The 21,715-nt window shown below is 44.5% G+C and overlaps 1 protein-coding gene across 4 annotated transcripts in view; it reads left to right on the forward strand.

Moving 5' to 3' along the window:
- CARMIL1 (capping protein regulator and myosin 1 linker 1) overlaps positions 1-21,715 on the forward strand; it is a 300,801-nt gene that overhangs the window by 194,609 nt on the left and 84,477 nt on the right. For all 4 annotated transcript variants that reach the window (XM_039257306.1, XM_039257307.1, XM_039257309.1 and 1 more), the window contains exons 19-24: positions 485-584; positions 687-741; positions 5,621-5,793; positions 7,317-7,385; positions 10,892-10,985; positions 17,912-18,010. In XM_039257306.1, the coding sequence (XP_039113237.1) occupies positions 485-584; positions 687-741; positions 5,621-5,793; positions 7,317-7,385; positions 10,892-10,985; positions 17,912-18,010 (590 nt within the window). The remainder of the gene's footprint in view (positions 1-484; positions 585-686; positions 742-5,620; positions 5,794-7,316; positions 7,386-10,891; positions 10,986-17,911; positions 18,011-21,715) is intronic.

Consider the following 21,715-nt stretch of genomic DNA (forward strand, 5'->3'; position numbering starts at 1 on the left):
ATAGTGATCTCGATCCAACCTTTTGCATTCCTGGTGATAATAAAATCAAATCTTTGTTTATTTACTCAGAAACTGGTTTCATTAGCTTCGTTTCTGCCCATTATAGTAGCATGTGAGTTTGAGCCTATTAAATTTGCATAGACAGCTGTAGTTACCTACCAGCGACCAGGATATTGGAATGTTCTCGTAGAAAATCATGGGCAGAGATGAGACTTCCCCTTTTGCATTCCTTGCTGACTTGACTTAGCCACTGACTGTATAAGAGATTTAGGTAAGTCTTAGCAGAGGGCGAGTTTATCCCTGTGAAATAATAGGACATGAAAAGAAAGCAAAACGCTCCTTTGAAAATAAAAGACTAGAATCCCTGGGCTCTTGGGACGGTAGAGAAAGTCATCCAAGTGCATGTCACCTTTGCTTAATTGTGTTACAACTGAGAATGTAAACACATGTGTTTTGATTCTCTGTTTACTCTCGTTCTTTCCAGGTTTAGAATCTGATTTATCCACGTTAATAGTGTGGCTCAGTAAAAACAGATCAATACAGCACCTGGCGTTAGGCAAAAATTTTAATAATATGAAATCCAAGTAAGAGCTTTGAATTTTTTTTACATGACAATGATGAAAATAGTCAGCCTCCTGAAAGCTTATGATTTGATTCCACTGTCCACATCTTTAAACTCTCTTTAGAAATCTGACCCCTGTGTTGGACAACTTAGTACAGATGATTCAAGATGAAGAATCGGTGAGTATTATTTCAGAGACCTCTTACCGAAAATCTTATTTGTTACCGTGCTTCTTAATTATTTCTACGGAGTTAATGCTGCTGTACTTTCAGATAATTTTATCTCTATGTACAGTTTCTATTTTTTAATGAAATAAATATTTATGCTTTAGTTTAGTTATAGTATGTACTTAAAATTGTTTACTCTTCATTTGAACTGATTACTAATTAGAGGAAGAGTGTAACTAAAAGGTTAAAAGAAATATAAATTGACTCCGAAGCCCATCTTTTAATAAGACTGACTCCTTCCTCACTTTAGCTAATGCACTAATCTGCAAGCATGAATTACTTCAATCTAGGTGACATTATGACCTTATATCATGCTGAGAAACATCATATTGCTAATGCGAATTTTGTCTAGTAATTATGTAGAATTAAAAGAGACTAAGAAAGTTGTCGAGCATCTTAAATTGCTTCGAGAGCTCTAGTACTTCTTATATTTTTATTCTCTTCGGTTGCTCCTGGCCAAGACCTGGTTCGGAGGAAAGAACTTAAATTTAATGTTTTATTTTATTGTTGAGAGAGAGAGACAGACAGACAGACAGACAGAGCATGAGAAGGGGAGGGGCAGAGAGGGAGAGAGGGAGACAGAACCCAAAGCAGGTTCCAGGCTCTGAGTGGTCAACACAGAGCCTGACATGGGGCTCGAACCCATGACCCATGAGATCGTGACCTGAGCCAAAGTTGGACACTTAACCGAGTGAGCCACCCAGATGCCTCAAGAAATTTAATTTAATTTAGTTTTTTAAAAATATTTTTATTTATTTCTAGGAGAGAGAGAGAGACAGCGTGAGCAGGGGAGGGTCAGAGAGAGAGAGAGATACAGACTCTGAAATAGGCTCCAGGCTCTGAGCTGGCAGTCAGCACAGAGCCCGACGCGGGGCTCGAACCCACGAACCGTGAGATCATGACCTAAGTGAAAGTCGGACACTTAACCGACTAAGCCACCCAGGCGCCCCGAAATTTAATTTTAAATATCATCCTATTTTGCTGCCTTTTAGAGTGTATTAGAAAAAAGAAAAATAAAAGATATTATATGGACAAAGCAAAAACACTCTACTATGAATTCCTTTAACTTAAACCAGTGTATCTTAGATTTTGTACCTTATATTTTACTGATGCTCTTAAAGATTTTTGTCCACTTCTTATTTTAGTCCTGTTTGTCTACCAGTCGGCTTTTCTTGGTTCCTAAAATCCAAATCAGTTTGTATTCCTACAGTGAAGATTCACATTATTCATGTTTTGTGATGGCTACCTTGTAGGTCATAAGAGTGATTTCCTGTGTGAAACACGTGAGATACGACACATTTTTAAAAAGTGTCATTTCCCTTTTGAATTCATACAGTGTAGTGTCAAATTCTATTCTGACTGGACGCTGACTTTTGTGAGAAAAAGCTGAGGGGCCAGGAAAGCTGGAGCCTGGAACTTTCCCACGTGTGCACAGCCCTACGCTGGAGGGCGGGAGAAAGTTCTGTGGTCCTGCCCCTTTACTGTGTGGATATAATATCCAACCTCAGGGCTAGAAATGAAGCTCATTATTATTTAATGATTTTGAGCACTTCTCTTTGTCCTCGTTTGCTAACAGACTCTGTATTGTGTTACTTTTATGTGGGACTATTAAAATTAGGGGCATAAATCAGAATTTATGCAGTTTTGCATGTTTGGATTTGACCTTCTACCACCCTGCTTTGAGTTTCTGATTCTAGTATTGGTCCAGTATTAAAAGATTGAGGAAGCTACTATTGCAGAATCACATTTAATATTCATCCCCAAATACTTGTTTCTTAGCACATATTTTAGAAAAATTTCTTTTTTTTGGAAAGCATATTGTAACATTTCATGTTTTGCTTATCACATGAGGGTCTTTCATTTCTATAATTTCAGAAGTCTCTTCCTTAAAAACAAATTTGAGGTATTTAAAACACACCTCAAAACGTGTTTGTGAGTGGTAAATTTTGCCGTGTCAGTATGATTCCTGTCAAGGTACGAGTTCTAGGAGTGTGGTGCTAATAATATACAGTGGAAAAGCTCTGTATGTTCGTGTCATTGAAGAGCAGGTGGCTTTTTCAAAGGGCAACCACCTTCTCTTTTTCTACTCCTGAGTTGGGAATGTGCACAATTCAGAATGATTAGGAGCTGAGTCTTAGGACTCTAAAACTTCCACTGGTACCTGATACAACCGGTTTCTCTTTTTATTTTAGTTTTTAAGATAATGACAGTTATCTCTTGCTTTCTACATTCTGACCTTGTGCTTCCAAAGCGCATTCTCTGAAAGCCCAGGGAATACTCTGTTCGCCCTGTGTTGCGTATTATGTCTGGTTGGAAAAGCTAGACGCCCGTGGGCTCCAGTGTCACCTTCAGCTATAGACAGTGGTTGTCAGATGACCGTGGCCAGAGCCTCCAGACGGTAACGCCGAGGGGCCAGGAAGACAGGGGATCTTGTTTTGAAGCATTCCATGCAAACTCACGCCATAACCAGCGGAAGCGAATGTGCTTTCCCGGGGAGTGCCTGTAGCAAGGAGACAGATTCTCAGATTAAGCACGTTCAGCTATGAAAAGAAACAGGAAGATTCCGAATAGTCATGTTACGGGCAAGTGCAATAAATCAGGAAGGGATGACCTTATAAATATGCATGCAATTCAGGCTCTGTTCACATTAATGACTCTGCCTATTATTTTTAAGTGTTAACTGGGGCGTATTAGAGTTTGAATATAGTCCTGGAATTGGAGCTTCCTAGCTCGGAGACTTGGCAGCTTTCCAGTATTAAGAAGAAGCTGTAATACATCATTTTTGTGGAAGTCGAATAGAGATTATTGAAATGATGAGAGATGTGATTATAGCTTTTTATTAAAGGAACACTGCATTTGTTTTCATTTAAAGCATTAAGTTTCCCAAGTCTGAAGCATTTTGGTTAAGTTTTTTCTGTTTCCTTGAGCATAAGATCTTAGGAAAACTAAAACAATCTCACTGAACCTGCCAGAGTCTAACACAGGCTTTCTGGTTTTAATTGCCTTAGCACTTACCATGCCAGTAACTTTAAAAAATTTGATTCAGAGGCGCCTGGATGGCTCATGTGGACACTCATTAAGTGCCCGACTTCAGCTCAGGTCATGATCTCACAGTTTGTGGGTTCAAGGCCCGCGTTGGGCTCCGTGCTGAATGCTTGCTCAGAGCCTGGAGCCTACTTTGGATTCTGTGTCTCCTTCTCTCTCTGCCCCTCCCCACTCATGCTCTGTCTCACTCTATCTCTCAAAAATACATGAATGTAAAACCAAAAAAAATTTTTTTAATAACAAATATGATTCAAATTTTTAAAAAATTGAATCAAATTACTACATTACCTTTTGATTTTCCCATGGCTCTATTAAGCTTGGAGAACGTGGTTGAATTGGGACACTGAGGACAGTAAGTATGGTGACCTGGTAAACCTGGACTCAGGCACATCATACTCTTCGTGGCAGTCTGAGTCTTGAAACTGTCAGCACCATCGTCTGCTTCCTGCAGTCTTTCAGCACATGTGCCGTGGACAAGTCGGTGTCCCGTGGCCGAGTGGACATGCTGTGCGTGTGGGTCGTGCAGACCACCGGGCACATCTTGAGAATGCCGATCCCATGGGCCACGGGGGAATGTAGCTGTTTCCGGTATCCATTTCCCTATGATGTCAGACTGAAGGGAGTAAGCTCCTAGAACCGTCTAGTATGGCTGGGCCCGAGGAGACCACCTTAAGCAACCCAGAAGACAACCTCATCCCCCAGGGAGGTCTGCGTTCTGGCTCTCAGAGCCACATTGGTTCAGGCTCTGGAATTTCCACCACTTTATGATTTCAGTCATGGCAGAATTCAGGGATTGCAAATTCCGATGCCTACGGGGGGTAGGAAGGTAACAAATAAGAAAAGGGAACTCGGTAGGGAGCCCTCCTCATTTTTTGGCTGCCTCTGGACCATGTGGCTTTCAGTCTTTTGCATAAATGGACAGTGAGTGGGCTGGTGTGGATTCACCATGCAGCTTATGATAATAAAAAAAAGTCACAGATGTCTGACTTTTCCTCTCTTTTAAAACATTGTGTGTCTTCTGATTGGTACTTATAAAGCTAAGAGTGATCATCACAAAGGTTGGGGATAAACTTCGAGTGGCAACATTGTGTAGGAGCTCAGAGCACAAGATATGGAACCAGACTCCGGTTCCATTCAGCTGCTTTCTGACTGTGTGGCCTCAGTTGGGTCACTTAACCTTTCTGTGCCTCATTTGGAAATGGGGACAGCAGTACTGAATACCGAAATACATAAGCATCGGGCTGTTGGGAACCCATCGTGTGAGAAAATGCATGTAAGAAGCTTGAACAGTAGTTAAGGATAGTACGTGTTCAGTAAATGTCAGCTATTCATAATCTTGGCTGGTTTTTATTTTGCATTTGTCCTCTGCTAGTATTTTAAGATGTCATTTCACCTTGCATAAAAATAAAATGGGTAAAAGGGATAGCATAGCTGTACAGAAGGTCGGAAATTTTCTCGTACTATTTTTATTTATTTCTTCCCATCCTGTACTTCAAAAGAGCTGGCATCCGCCCCTCTGGGCATCTTTGCACGCTTCCCTTAGGAGAGAAGAGGCCACTGTCCAGCCCTGAAACACAAGCCCTCCACGTTTGACTGCAAAGGTCCATTTTATCCAGAACCTTCAGGGGCCCATCCATTGGCATCATTTAGCCAGAAATTTCAACATGGGCCAGAAATTTCAACACTTGGGAGTGTGCGCACTGGGAACCTCCTCTGGTGGTTTCTCCATGGAATGGGGCACCGAGAGCGGTGGCTGCCTCGGTGAGACTCATCGTTCCCTTCACAGCCTCTGCAGTCCTTATCCCTGGCCGACTCGAAGCTCAAGACCGAGGTCACCATCATCATCAATGCCCTGGGAAGTAACACCTCCCTGACCAAAGTGGACATCAGTGGGAACGGAATGGGGGACATGGGAGCGAAGATGCTCGCCAAGGCGCTGCAGATCAACACCAAGCTCAGGTATGCGTGCAGGTCTAGGGCCTCAGGAGGGCCCTAGAAAGCTCTGGAGAAGATTCTGGCCCCCAAGCATTGGAAAGCTGACTGTGTCCCAGTGGGGGCTGAGTTTCCCATCAGGCCAAGTGGGGAGAAGAGGCAACAGTTTGCAAGTCTTTCTGTCAAAGTGTAGAGGGGGGAGGGTGTCCCACATTTAGACCCAGTGAGTCGTACGGACTGTTGTCTTAAAGATTTGCATTGTGCCCTGAAGCCTGACCGGGAACCGGTACGGTGTCCTCCTTGACACCAGGGTGGACAGCTATGCGCGGACAGCAGAGGAGCACAGGAGGGTTATGCAGGCAGTGCCAGCGAGCAGACTGAGAGACCGAAGGAGCCACATGAGGCGCTTCCCTGTACTTGGCAGTGAGCCCGACATCTTGCCTCCCTCCCCACTGCTGCCCGTATAAAGGCTTAAAAGCCAAGGGACACAGGTTCACTGGTTCAAAGGCAAGTTCATGAATGGCTGCTAACTATTCTGTTTAGTGCCTTTCCTCCACATGTAGTGTTTCCAAGTGTGGCTTTTCTTAAGGACTAGCTTCGTGGTAACCACTCTATTAAGGACCACGGCGCCAGCCGTCCTTCGGACAGATCCCACCGCTACCTAATCCGACAGTCTGGTTAATGAAGAGTTGATTCACATTGTTCTTCAGGGGCTCTTTCTTGATGTTTCCGGATGCTTCCCTTGCTCTCCTGAACCTTCTGTCTAAACTGAAGCCAGAAGCCAGATACTGTAGAACTTTCTCTGAAGGTCAGGGTATGTGTAAAGAAGGTCACTGGGGATCAGGAAGGGAAACCAATTAGGGGTGTGATTCTTGGGTCAGACAGCTAAACGCTGGTTCGTGTGTCAGGTGAGCTGACAAACACTAAAATACCTCTGAAGTACTCACATTCTCAAAGTAAAATGGTACTTCTCTTCCAAAATAGATTTTGTGTTTAAAAAGTAAACAGCCTTCTATTTATAGAAACGGAGGCTTTACCAGTGAGCGCAGGACCTGAGATGGCTGATCCTAGCACCTCAGGGCCATGATGGAAACATAAGATGATATGACAGGATCCCTTCTAGTTGTTTAGGACGGAAAAAAGTCTCATTACCTAAAATTCTTTGGTTTGGACAAGGGACTCTTTAGCATCTTTTATAAACAGCTCCAGATGTGGATATTAGAATAGTACTTGCAGAATAGAGGGGAGTATCTGAGAAATCAGGTTCTGTCGTTTTCTGGCTGCACAGCATCCGGTAAGTTAATGGTACGTTAATGAGTGTGCTGTTTGAGTATGGTTTTTTCATACTACGTGAGCAGTAAATGAGTTAAGCACCTAATGTGGGAGGAAATGCTCATCCTTGCTCTGCTAACAACTGAGTTGAATGTTCTTCCTTGCTTACTGTGCTAAAATACCTACATAATGTTGTCTGCGAGAATTCATCTTCAGGGCAGAATTATTTCCTCTGCGGCTGAATGTCTGATCATTCCTGTGATTTGGTTTTCAAACAGGACCGTGATTTGGGACAAGAACAACATCACCGCACAAGGCTTTCAGGATATAGCTGTTGCTATGGAGAAGTAAGTGTGTCAGGCTGGCTGTCTGAAACACCACAGGAACCAGTGGTGTCTGTTAGCCACTGTTAGGGCCACTGGACTGGGAATCAGAAGGTCCAGGTCTGAGTTAGCCGAGCTCCTAACCAGCTGTGGGAGCTGGGAAAGCATCAACTTCCTTCCGGTGCGAATGGCTTCCTGTGTTCGGTGAGGGCAGAGATGCACCATTGGGCGGTGAAACGTGACCACAGGATGGTCAGCTTGTCTTCTGTGGTAGTTCCACGTTCTATTTCCATCGGGTTTTGCTTTATTTTGCCCGTTATGACAACTCTGTATCCATTGAAGAGAAGAAAGCTGAGGTCCAGAAAATAAATACAAAATTGAGGTGGGGCACCCGGTCGGTTGAGCATCCAACTTCAGCTCAGGTCATGATCTCTTGGTTCATGAGTTCGAGCCCTGCGTCGGGCTCTGTGCTGACAGCTGGGAGCCTGGAGCCTGCTTCGGATTCTCTGTCTCCCTCTCTCTCTGCCCCTCCCCACTCTTGCTCTCTGTCTCTCTTTCAAAAATAAGTAAACATTAAAGAAATTTAATGAAACGTTTTTTTTAATGAAATTGAGAAGCAGCAGGCTGATTTGTCTCATTACCATAAAAGGCTTTATTGCCGTAGTAACTAAAGTCTGCAGTTATTATTAATTGTCACATTTACTTTCCCAGTAAACGAAATGAGGCAATGATACAAAGATGGCTGGAAGAAATTCTAGAAGTCTGGTTCTTTGTGAGCTCTTCAGCCCTCATATTGTATTCTAAAGACAGACATGACCAAAGAGGATTTACAGCATTAAAAAGGAGAGGTCACAAGATGTGGGCGGGAAATACGGAGCTAGCAGCATAAAAGCCAGTCCCCTGGGGAAGAGGCTGGCGTCCTTGTTACTTGTGTTCTTCTCCCAGATGCCCCTTCATGTATGAGGCCTTCCAGGCGGGGCTCTCGTGCCCACCATGGCATCATGGATACCGCCTGGGCCTCGAATCCAGAGCTCTCCGGTCAGTCTATGGCTCCGGCATCAACAAGCCTTTCCTCTTGAGCAGAGCACTGCACCCTTCTGATCAATGCTTCTGTATAAAGTGGGGAAGTCGGAGTAAATTACCCGAAGTGCCTTCCAGTTCTAAATCCCAGGGTTCTGATCTAGCCATGGGGTCACAGTTGCCACCCGGGTAGGCTGCAGCCCACACTGGATTTGGGAGAAGCCAGGAGCATGCACCTCCCAGAACCCACCATCTCCAGACGACGGAAGGGCTCCCCGGGGGACAGGCTGTCAGGTGCGCTGTGCTCCAAGACACCAGGCTCAGCATCACAGGTTGTTTAAAGAAAGTGTGCAGGTTCCGGAGCACGATCGTGGTGGGACGAGGGAGGGGAAACTCTTTACAGCTGCAAAAAAGATATGTTCGTGTCTCTGCGTTTCATTTGGCAAGCTCCTCTTAAACCAAACAAAACAGTTTTGCTAAAACAAAGTTAAGGTAAACATTGAAGTGATAGAAATAACAGCGTTTTTCTTTCTTTTTTTTAATAATTTCTTGGAGAGCCTGGGGGGCTCAGTCGGCTGAGTGTCCTACTTGGGCTCAGGTCATGATCTCATGGTTTGTGGGTTTGAACCCCACATCGGGCTCTGTGCTGACAGCTCAGAGCCTGGAGCCTGTTTCAGATTCTGTGTCTCTCTCTCTGACCCTCCCCTGCTCACGCTGTCTCTCTCTCTCTCTCTCTCTCTCAGAAATGAATAAAACATTTAAAAATTTTTTAAATAATTTTTTTAAGTTTATTTATTTATTTTGAGAGAGAGAGAGAGAGACCAGGGGAGGGGCAGAGAGAGAGAGGAATGGAGAGAATCCCAAGCAGGCTCCACGCTGCCACCACAGAGCCCAACATGGGGCGTGATCTCATGAACCATGAAATTGTGACTGGAGCTGAAATCAAGAGTCGGACACTTAGCCAGCTGAGCCACCCAGCGCCCCGGTAACAGCCTTTTTCTTTGCTGGCTCTTGTAGGTTAAGCTGTCCTCAGTTGGACTGAAGCACCTTTTCCATCGGATAACAGCCATATAGATGACTGCTGTTATTAGGATGATTGCCTATTTTCTCTTAGTTTTTCGTGATTAGTATCTTATGTTAGGAATTCGTTGTTGGCTTACTCTTCTAGCAGAGGTCACCTGAATATCCCCAGGAATCACGTTGTGAGTGTTGCTTAGTGTTTAGAGACCTAGGACAAGGCAGTTGTGACCTTGCGGTCCCAGTGCTCTGGGAGAACACCCCACTTGTCACCGTGTGACCCAGAGGTCATTGTTCCTGAGTGTCCTGTGGTGGGAGTGGGCAGGGGGGCTTGGGGTGGGAGAGAGGAGGCTTCTCCGGGGCCAGTGTGAGGATGAGTGCGGGCACCTAGCAGCTTGTAGCAAGGTCAGGGTCAAAGGTGAGGGTGCAGACTCCGAGATGGGTGTAGTTTCGTCCCACGAAGATGACTCCACCTTGCACTCTGGCATCTCTCCAACTGGTCAGCAGTGGGGGATAATGTACGGACATGATTTTCTGCCAGTGGCTTCATCTGGAGTTGAGAGCCCAGTGGACGTGGCCACGTGTGAATCAGACCACGGGGACCTGCAGAGGTCAGGGGGTGGAGGCGGGCGGGAGGCCCGAGTGAAGCAGCTTCTCTGAAGACAGCGCTGCTGTTGGGCTTCTTACGTGTGTCGTAGGGGCACAGAGCCGAAGCAGACTCTTGTGGCTGCTGATGTCTTGCTGTGCAGGCAGGCGCTCTGCTTTCATTTGTGGTTTTCCTCTATCCGTCTGGGTCTGACTTTGACACGTCATCACCGTGGTCCTCGGGCTACGTTCCGAGCTGCTGATCGCTAAAGCCCACGTAGCAAGCTGCTGGCGGACTTCTCTACCGGCCTTTCTCTCCATCCATCTTTGCAGTCCCAGGTTGAAAATCTGGTTTTGAAACCAACAAAGCCAGGCACCTCACCGTCGTGTGTCTTCCAAAATTGCGCCAACTGAGGAGGTTGCCCGTGGTACCAGGCACACGGGGACTGAGAAGGCGGGCCTGTAATATGGGGCCCTAAGATAGTCTGTTGGCTTAGAATTTTCTAAGACAGTCTGGTAGCTGTCTCTGGGTTTTAAAAAAGGGTGTTTAGTTAAGGCCTTAGGATGTTCGTTCGTCCTTCCTTCCTTCCCTTTCTTTCCCTTCCTTCCTTCCTTCCTTCCTTCCTTCCTTCCTTCCTTCCTTCCTTCCTTCCTTCCTTTTTTAACATTTATTTATTTTTGAGAGACAGAGCACAACTTGGGGAGGGGCAGAGAAAGAGAGAGGGAAACACAGAATCTGAAGCAGGCTCCAGGCTCTGAGCTGTCTGTGCAGAGCCCAATGCAGGGCTTGAACCTATGTACTATGAGATCATGACCTGAGCACAAGTCGGACACTTAACCAACTGAGCCACCCAGGCACCTTGGTAGGATGTTATTTCTAAATAAACATGGCTTTCTCCTTTTTCTAGGAACTACACACTGAGATTTATGCCAATTCCTATGTATGATGCGTCTCAAGCTCTAAAAACAAACCCTGAAAAAACAGAAGAGGCCTTGCAAAAGGTATTGGAGATTCAATAGCTTAATTATAATTTCACGTTTGAATTGAGTTCTCTTAGGAATATTTCTGAACATATGACCAGTACCTTGTATTTTACAAAGCTTTTTTCACATGAGCTTATATTCTTGGCGATCATAACTGGCAATGCATGACTAAGGGAGGAATAACCTAAGAAAGACGAGAATTGGTCATGGAATTTAAGTGGAATCACATCCTTACAACATCAGCCTGCCAGAGCTTACACACAGAGAACGTCTTGTGCGTCCTTCAGAGAGTGTGTGGAACCGAATGTCAGCTAGCACAACCTTTATCCTCCCCAGCTAGAACCTTCCCTCCTTATTAAGAAATGTAGGCTATGAATGAGATCTCTTTTTACCATCTTTGTTTATAAATGTGTTTAATCCCGTGCATATTCCAACCTCCTTTCTGGCAACCCTGGAGGATGATCGGGATGTCCCCATTCAAAGTCCAGCCATCTGTGGTGCCTGTGACCCCACCGTCTCTGCCTGTGTGGGAACTTGCCCTAGGAGTGAGTCTCTCACTCTGCCGTATCTCCGTCCTTCTCTTTCTGCGGTTATAGTTATCCTTCTTGATTTTTACATATGCTCAAGGACTTCCCATCCCAAGAAGCCTACCCCGCCTTACTATAGTGGTAGCCGGGGAGTCTTTGAAATCTTTCCTCCCTCTTTGTCCTTTTGTCTGGTGGGACTGTCCAGCCTCACAAGCTTGACTTTTCTTTCCTGCGTCTTCCACAGCCATGAACAGTCATCAAATTTAGATTCTGTAGCATCAACCCCTTGATTAGATCTATTCCCATCTCTTCGTATTACAGATGCTCATGTTCAAACCTCATCATTTCTCATCAGGATCATTACCTCCTCTTGTCTGTCAAAGAGCCATCTTATTTCACGGCACATTGGAACAGACTAACATCGTCAGCCCAACTCTCCCCAGTCCATCCCTCCCCAGTGGCTTTTAGAATAAAGCCTGCTCTCCTTGAATTGGCATAAAATTCTGCCCAGGGTCCACTTCCTTCCCCCTGCCACCTCATATCTTACCGGCCCTGCCTCTTTGCTTTGCTCTACTTTCGGGATCTTGTTAGAGATGCAGATTCGTGGGTCTCAGAAATGAGGGTGGGACTCAGCAACCTGCATCCGTACGAGCTCTCCTTGGCTACAAATCTGAGAATCCTGCTCTGATCTCAGTGATCCTCATATGTCCCCACCACTGTGCGTGTCTGTTGAGATTGAAGACCGGTGTCCACTTGTCGGGAAGACTCCTCAGAGCCTCTTTCCTCCCCGGTGTGGGAGGCTCCTCAGAATTTCCTGTGCTTGGCTGTCCCTGGCTTTGTGCCATCGAGGAAGTTACCTGACTCCATGTATTTTTTTCTCCTGGTGACTATGAACTCGTCAAAGGCAGAGCCTATGTATTTTTCTTCTTTTTAGATTTTTCAGCAGCTGGTACAGTACGTGGCATGCATATTGGTTGCTCCTTAGACTTTGTTGGATAAAAGAGAATAAGGTTAGGGGTTGGGGGCAGGGAAGGCTGTGATGTGGCCACAGAAATCATCCAAGATTCACATTCAGAAGATCTGACTAGATCAAACTCTTTTCAGCTTTGTGACTCCCGTAAGTTACTTAATTTTTCTGAACTTTGGTTTCATCTGTATAAAACATACAGCTAGACAGTAACTATGTTTAGCTGACATTTAGTATATAGTTCATGCTGGGTGTCTGACACTGTTATAAGTGCCTTACATAAATTAACACCGGTAATCTATAAAGTAAATCCATGAGATAGGTTTGTTAAAGCCCCATTTTGCACATAAGAAAGGCAGGATAACCAAATAATTTGCCTGTGGTGCTAATGGGGACCGAACCAGGTAGTGTCTGTGAGAGGCAATTTATAAACTACAGAGCAACATAAAAATGTTAGATGGCTTTATATTTTCCCCCAAAGATCTTGGCAACTTGTAACAAAAGACACGTCCTAGAGATACCAGGCTTCTGGTTTCAGACTTGGCAGGTGAGGAGCTTGGCACTGGCCACTCCCATCTTCACAACAGGAAGTAAAGCCGAACAGACAGGAGATCGGTGACTCCTTAGATCCTTCAGAGAATTGAGGCTGCAAAGTGAACGGTCACCGTGGGAGTCGGGCGGTTGGGGATACAGAGGATCCCGGAGAATCAGAGCTGAGAGTGGCGACCCAAGGACAGAAGCTGATGGGCCAGGTGACTCAGAGGAATGCCTAAATGGCAACTGAGGAATTGCCGGAGGCTCAATGTAGACGGGTTGAGGAGTTCAAAACTGCCAGGCGCCCCGTCTTAGTGAGGCCCTAACCCTCTCATGGGCCTCCCCTTTAAGAGCCCCACCAAGTTATCGTGGGAAAGACCGGAGAAAAATCCCTTCGTGTTTCTGGCCGGGAGAAAGAGACAGGTAACCATTTTGAAATCCACCCAGAGGGTGCTTTTGTCTGGACCAAAGGCTTAAACTTATCTGACCTAGTGGAAGAGAGTTCAGCAAGCCCAGCCCCTCTAGCCTTCCTGTTTCAAATAAGGGAAGAAAAAACATGGCCAAGAAACACTTCAGCAGGTCACAGCCCAGGGACTCGGGCCCACTAAACCCTAAATATAATCATAACAATACAGAATGATTCCCTGCAACACCTCAGTACCCCATCAGTATAGTAATGGATTACAGTTGAGCAAACCTGTCAGACGCTCTGTTTAAGAAGGGGTTTCTAGGGAAACCCCCAAATAACTAGGGAGATAAAAACAGGACATGGGAAGAAGTTAAAGCCTCTTACACATACAGCTATGGCAGACATTCCGCATAACCGAGCTTCTAGCCAGATTAACATAAAATAGCATATTAAAAGCCTGATTACCTCAGTTTCTATTACCAGATACATCATATCCAGTTTTTGCCCAAAAAAATCCAAGCCATATTAAAAGGCAGGAAAAACGGTACGAGGAGATAAAGCAAACATGAGAACCAGACTCAGTTTGACACAGATATTGGAATCACCAGAGAATTTAAAATCACTGATTAGTATGTTGAGGGCTGTAATGGAAAAGTAGGCAGAGAGATAGAGACTAAGAAAAAAATGAAAAGGAAATAACTAGACATCAAAAACACCGTAACAGAAATGAGAAATGCCTTTTATGAGCTCATTAGTGGACTGCACACAGCTGAGGAAAGAACTGTTGAGCCTGAAGATATGTCAGTAGAAACTTTCCCAAACAGAAAAGCAATGAAGGAAAAAGGAATGGGGGAGACACCAGAGCAGAATATTCCCTAACTATGGGACAGTGACACCCGTGGAATGAGAATGCCCGAAGAAGAAGAAATTCAAGGGAACGGAAGAAATAGTTGAAATCATGATGGCTGAGAATTTCCCAGAATTAGTGACCGACACCAAACCACAGATCAAGGAATCTCAGAGAACACCAAGGGGGATACATATCAAAGAAATCTACATATAGGCATGCCATATTTAAACTGCAAAAAACCAAATACAAGAGAAAATCTTGAAAGAAGGCAGACAGGGTGAAAAACTCCTTACATACTGAGAAATAAGGATAAGAATTATATCAGCCTTTGCATCAGAAATCCTGCAAACAAGAAGAAAGTGGGCTCTGGGGCTCCTGGGTGACTCAGTTAAGCATCCAGCTTGGGCTCATGATCTCGCAGTTCGTGGGTTTAAGCCCCACATCAGGCTCTATGGTGACAGCTTGGAGCCTGGAACCTGCTTCAGATTCTGTGTGTCTCTCTCTGCCCCTGCCCTGCGCATGCTCTGTCTTTGTCTCTGTCTCTCTCTCAAAAATAAATTTTAAAAAATTTAATTAAAAAAAGAAGAAAGTGGACTGAAATATTTAAAGTTTGAAAGAAAAAATCTAGCAGCCTAGAAATCTGTATCTAGCAACATCTTTCTTCAAACATAAAGAGAAGTGAAGACATGCAGAGTCAGCAGTGCTATAAGGGGTGAGAGGAGAGATTGATGATGCTCTCTTATAAGGATCCCGCAGCGCTTGCAAAGCGGCACAGCATTCTGTGATGTGGGCGTGGAATAGTTGCATATTGCAAAGTCTAGGGCAACCACTGAAAATTTTATTTTATTTTTTATTTAAACATTTTTTAATGTTTATTTTTGAGAGACAGAGAGCGAGGGGAGAATGGGCACAGAGGGAGGGAAACAGACTCCGAAGCTGGCTTCAGGCTCTGAGCTGTCAGCACAGAGCCTGATGTGACTCTTGAACCTAGGAACCGTGCAATCATGACCTGAGCTGAAGTCGGACGCTCAACTACCTGAGCCCCCCAGGTGCCCCTAAAAACTTTTTAAAAAGAAGTGTAATTAATATATTCAGTAAGGAGAGAAAGATGTAGTCATATACAATACTGAGAAACCAGATAAAGGGGAAAATAAAAGAAACAGAACAAATACAAATACATCATAAGTAAATATGTTAATTATAAAATTTGTGTTGTAGGGGCACCTGGGTGGCTCAGTCGGTTGTGTATGCAACTGTGGTTTGGGTCATGATCTCTCAGTTTGTGAGTTCGAGCCTCACATCGGGCCCACCTCCCTGCCCCTCCCCCACTTGCACATGCACTTGCATCCTCTCTCTCTCTCAAAAATTACCACTAAAAAATTTAAAATTTGTGTTTTCTTAAATGAAAATGGGTATTTCTCATTTTTTTCCTGTACTACTTACTATGCTTCAATATATTCAAGTTTCCATTTTAACAGAACTCTGTCCCCTAGAAGAAATAAGCTCTTTAATTTTACTCTGCTAAAGAACAATATTGTGATCCTGGAACTCAATCTTTATAAGTTGGGGGATTTTGGGGATTTTTTTTATACTGTACAATTGCCTCATTAGAGTACACGTCTAAGGCCTTTTGTGTCACTGCTGTTTTCAGCTATTTTCAGCGGTGAGACTGAGCTGTCAGTAGACTCCAGATGGCCTTCTAGGTCACCGCAGCCTAGGGGGCCTGGCAAACACAGTATGACACTTTAGACCCCACCTCCTCCCCCCTGGCCCCCAATTGATCTCAGTCATGCCCCCTGTCCTCAGCCTCTGGGAGGTGGGTTCTCTGTCCTTCTTCTGGAACGTCTCAGGGAAGGAGGGTTTGCCCTGCTCATCCAAGATGGCGAATACTTTCAGCAGTGACGTGTGTGTGGTTAATAGTAAAGTGACTGAAACAGTGTTACTCTTCCTTTTCCTTATACTGGCTTTTAGGAATGAGCTTTGAATATATTTCTAAAAAAAACATTCCATCCAAGCTTAGTCTGTGCAGCATCATTGGTGGCCCTTGGGAAGGCCCTGGAAACACGTGGGGCAGCCTTGGGTGCCTGGCTTATGCATGAGCTGGGCCTCCTACGTAAACAAGCTCTCACAACCAGCCCCCAGCCAGTGCTTAATGAGGCCAAATGTAAAAGAACGAATAACAAAGCAAAAGCACCCAAAGCTGGGTGGCAGCAGTGTGCCTGTCATACTTCAGGCAAGAATCTGGTTTTTTAGCAAAAACATTTGCCATCGACGGTAATGTCACCTTGGAAAGAGATGACTCTTCAGGAAGCAGCAAGCTAAAATTAATGTAATAAAATGTCTTGGCCTTAATGTGTAATAAAATGTCCTGGTCTTAATGTGCCACTTTAATGATGTTTCATTTCAGGAATCTTTTCGTTTTTATAATTCCTTCGTTTATGTGTAGTAAAAGGTACATTTTGTTCTGCTTTATGGTTTCCAGAGATGAGAGTAATTATAATATGTATTTTAAGTGTCCCTAATTGGTATTAAGTAGTAGTCATTTTAGCATATGGAAAATTAAAACAAAAGTGTAATAATACTGACAGCCTCACAGTTGTTAGACGTTCTTAGCCAGGGAACTAGTGACAAATTAAAAGCCAAATGGTTAAGTGGTGTTATTAAAAACAAATGAAAACGACAACTGAAAAAAAAACCCAGATGGTACAATTACCCATCTCAAATCACTCTTTACAGACATCTTCAGAGGCGTCCATCAGTTTCAGTGGTTAAGCCTGCAGTTCTTGTTCAACATATGCCCATTGCATGCTGTTCTTAAACACTTCATTTCAATCTAGTTATCATTTGTATGTTTGAATTTTTAATAGGAGATTGTGTATAAAAATACAGATGGTCAAGCAGCTTCAAGGGTTCTTATTTTCTGTGGAAATTCGTTTATTTTCTCAACTTTTGCCAAAATCAGTCCCTTTTTTGAGATAATATGAAAATCCCATGGATTAACAAAACTAGTATATGTCTTTGAATTGTGACAGCCTGTATCCTTCAAACATGTGCCTGCTTTCTCCTTTTTTTTCCTTTAAAAGAGAGAATTTTCTCAGTGCTGGTAGATTCTGCCACATAAAGGCTGAGAGGTTCAGAGGGTACCATCCACATTTATTAATGTGTAATAAAATGTCCTGGTCTTAATGTGTCACTTTAATGATGTTTCATTTCAGGGATCTTTTCGTTTTTAAAATTCCTTCATTTATGTTTAGTAGAAAGATACATTTTGTTCTGCTTTATGGTTTCCAAAGATGATAGCAATTATAATACGTATTATATCCTTGGGGATATTTATTTAGCTTTGGAACTGTTGAGTGGGTAAAGCAAGGCGTCACTGGATGGGGCCTCCAACTGTGTGAGCGCTGAAACCCTTGCTGATCTTCGTCAGCTACTGAGGCGTGTGAAAACACTCCCATTACCTGCAAGTCACATTTTGAACTCAGACACCAAGAATGCATCACAGTGACAGCCAGTTTCCCGTGTCTGGGGTTGTATGGGGTCAGGACACAGGTGGGATTGTGAATCCGTGCTTTAGTTTCAAGTTCAGCACCTGGCTGTGTCACTCTCTGCTGATTCCACATGTGTTCTTGAGAGGTCTGTGTGCTTGATTTTCAGATAGAAAACTATCTGCTCCGGAATCACGAGACCAGAAAATACCTTCAAGAGCAAGCCTACCGTCTGCAGCAGGGTATCGTCACCAGCACCACGCAGCAGGTGAGAGGGTGCCAGTGTCTCCTACTCGCTCTCGAGGGACATTCCCAGCAGGGGACGTTGGGATTTCTGTCCTTTGAATCATCCCCAGTGGGACAGTAAGAACTGGTTTCTGAAAATGACAAGAAACTGAAGTAGAGTTTAGGGGAAGACATAGAGGGAGGAAAATGTAGGCTGATTCTTATGCTAAAAATGCACTTTAAAATTTTTTTTTAATGATTTATTTCTGAGAGAGAGAGAGAGAGAGACAGCGTGAGCAGGGGAGGGTCAGAGAGAGAGGGAGTCACAGTCTCTGAAACAGGCTCCAGGCTCTGAGCTGTCAGTCAGCGCAGAGCCCGATGCGGGACTCGAACCCACGAACCGCGAGATCATGACCTAAGCCAAAGTTGGACGCTTAACAGACTAAGCCACCCAGGCGCCCCTGAAATTTTAGTTTTTGTTTCATGGAATCAGCCTCTTTTCTATCATTTAAAAATTTTTTTAATTTTTTTTGTTTGTTTTTGGGAGAGAGGGAGACCGAACATGGATGGAGGAGGGCCAGAGAGAGAGGGAGACAGAATCCAAAGCAGGCTCCAGGCCCTGAGCTGTCACCACAGAACTTGATGCAGGGCTTGAACCCACAGACTGTGAGATCATGGCCTGAGCTGAAGTTGGATGCTTAACCAGCTGAGCCACCCAGGCACCCGATCTGTTCTTCTTAGATCAAAAATGCAAATATAGCTAACTCTATTGGAGTTAAAATAAAATACTTAATTAGGAAAATATAAATGTAAGTCTACTACTTAACTTTAAAATGGGAGCCACCAGGAGAGTTTAAAAAGCAGCAGGTTTCCTAAAGTGTTTATCTGGGCGGGGGGTGGTGGTGAGAGAAGCTGACTGATAGGCAAAGTTGCTTGTTTGAGACCATTTTTTAATGGTTTACACTATTTTCTTATCTTGTGCAAATGTCATTTTATTTATTTATTTTTATTTTTATTTTTTTTTACAAATAGTTTATTGTTAAGTTGGTTTCCATATTTAAAAAAAATTTTTTGTAAGTTTATTTTGAGAGAGACAGGGACAGTGCAAGCGGGGGAGGGGCAGAGAGAGGGAGAGGGAGAGGGAGAGGGAGACAGAGGCAGGGAATCCCAAGCAGGCTGCGGGCCGTCAGTGCAGAGCCCAGCTTGCTTGAACTCACGAAACTGAGACCTGAGCGGAAACCAACCAAGAGTTGGATGCTTAAGCAACTGAATCACCCAGGCACCCCTCCTTTTTTTTATTTTTTTAATTTTTTTAAAGTTCATTTATTTATTTTCAGAGAGCCAGAGACAACAAATGTCATTTTAATTTTTTGCCATTGCTTTGTCTTAGAAGAAAATTAAAGAAAAGGGTCCATAATAAAAGCATCATGTATAATAGTCCAAATAGGTAAAATTATAGGGAAGGCTGCCGAGGTCCGCTTAGAGGTCTGTGAGAGGGTGTTCACCGGGAGGGTCCTGTGTTCTCAGGGAGTGTGATTAGGTGAGTTTTATTCTCTTACACATCACAGTGTTCTTTGAAACCTTTACAGCAAACCTATATTCTTGGTGTAAGAAAAAGTAAAGTGATGCGTGTTGAGAAAAAGAAAAATACTAATTGTGAGTATCAGTGGAGTACCAGAGTTTTGAGAAAGGAAACAATAATTTGCCTTTACCCAAGCCTTAAGGGACAAGCTTAGTGCTTTACGGCTTACTGCTCATTACTGGTGTTAGTGGCGAATATTAAAAGCAACAAGAGCACTAAGATCTCACGTTGAACCTTTGCCTTGGGTTCCTTTATGAGCTGCCGTAACGCAGGCTTTTCTTACTACAATATACTTCCAACTTACCCTCATTCACAGGGGACTCTGCCCATCCAAACAAATTACTGCGGCAACCTTTAACGCCGATTCTTAAAAGTAAGTGTCGTCTTCTCAGCCTGGAGGAAATTGCACACAGGAGGCGTCACGCGGGTGTTAAATTCTGCGCGGGAGGCATCAGTCTGAATTATCTGAGTCCTTAAGTAGCAGGTATACTGCCGTCTTTTCTCCCTGGAGATTTCATAGGACATTATGATTAGCAGCTTTCAGACACGATAATCGTTTCGGTCACGTTAGGAGAGATTTATCTCCTTCTTACTGAAACTTCTTATCGAAGTTTCTCGAAATCTGAATACAGAAAGAATAGACGCCGTGTGACCAGCGTCCCTGCCAGCCGCATAGCCAGTCCTCCGTCCCGGGTGACCCCGAAGGGAGTAAAATGTTGTCATGAGAGCGTGGCATCTCATAACTGCCCCCGTCTGTCTCTGTTTAGGAAGGACCTCTGAAGACCCCTCACCCTACCTCTGCTTTCAGTCTCTCTTCTGCCTCATACACTCTCTTCATCAGGACCGGGCAGACCTTTTCTGTAAAAAACCACGTAGTAAATAGTTTCGGCTTCGCAGCCTGGAAGGTCTCCCCTGCCTCCGCTCCACTCTGCTGTGGGAGAGCGCGAGCCGCCACAGCCAATATGGCCGTGAATGCGGAGGCTCTCCCAATAAAACTTTATTTATAAGCACAGGCCCAGAATTGCCCGTACTTTGCCAAAACTGGGCTCTTCTCCCTCTTCAAGTTTTCTGAGCATTTAAGAAAAGGGGGAGGGCAGTGTTATTACCTACAGCTATTTACCCAACACAGTCTCTTCCCGCCTCTCATGTCGTTTTTATACTTCCTTCTCTGACTCCTTTGTAACCCTGTCACTCTGTAACCTTGTCCCGTGTGTCCCCATCTGTGTACTGACATGGCTCTCCCAGGGGACCCAGTCACCAAGTCCCCAAGCTTTTTCTCCCTCTTCATCTGTTAATGAAAGGAGGCAGGACAGTGTAGACAAGCCAGATTTAAGGACAGGCTCTGCTTTCCCTGTGGGTGTGAACTGGTGTTAGGTACTTAAACCCGTTTAAGCCTTGATTTCCTCATCTGTGAAATGGGGAGATGATTCTGAAGATGCAGGGAGGGTTCCTGAGATGTCCCCCCCAGGGACCGTTCGTGTGTGTTGCTGCCATTACTCTTACTGTCACAGCGATCGTCATCATCACTGTCAACTGCCTCATCTTTCCTAAGACTCGCTGCCTGGTTCGGTGACAGTGTGCTGTTTGGCATGTCTCTCTGCCACTCTAGGTTCTTATCTGTCTCCTTTCTACAAGACTCTTTACCCTTTCATCTTCCAAATGCAAGCCTTTGTCTAAGTTTTGTACTTAGTGCTCATTTCCTTCAGCTATTCCATCCACTGTTACCATTTTAATGCTCTCATCTGTGAAGGACTCCTGGGTCTATCCTTGTTTCTTTCCAGAAAGTTGTATCTTTTCAACCACTCGTTTGGCATCTCTGAGATACAGGGTCACTAAGATGAAACTTGGCCCTTGGAACTCCTGACTGTATCATTTATCTTAGTGGCATCATCATTCACTGAGGAGAGAACCCCTGGGGTCACCTTGGCCGTTTCCCTTGACGAACCTGTCCAGTGGTCACTGTGGCCACCCGTGGACCTTCCGCGTGTCTGTCCACTTGTTTCCTTTCCAGTCCCACTGCCAGCCCCCTTACTCGGCTGTTTACGGGCTCACTGCTGCCTCTTCTTTTACAAGTACTGTGAGAACGGGTGTGCCCACCTGCCTCATCCCCTTCTGCGTCTGCAGCCCATGTCCTTTGCATCAGGCAGGGGGGCTGAGTAACCAACC

The sequence above is a fragment of the Hyaena hyaena genome, unplaced genomic scaffold (genome assembly GCF_003009895.1).
Source record: "Hyaena hyaena isolate Hyena2069 unplaced genomic scaffold, ASM300989v1 scaffold_614, whole genome shotgun sequence".
Classification (NCBI taxonomy): domain Eukaryota; kingdom Metazoa; phylum Chordata; class Mammalia; order Carnivora; family Hyaenidae; genus Hyaena; species Hyaena hyaena.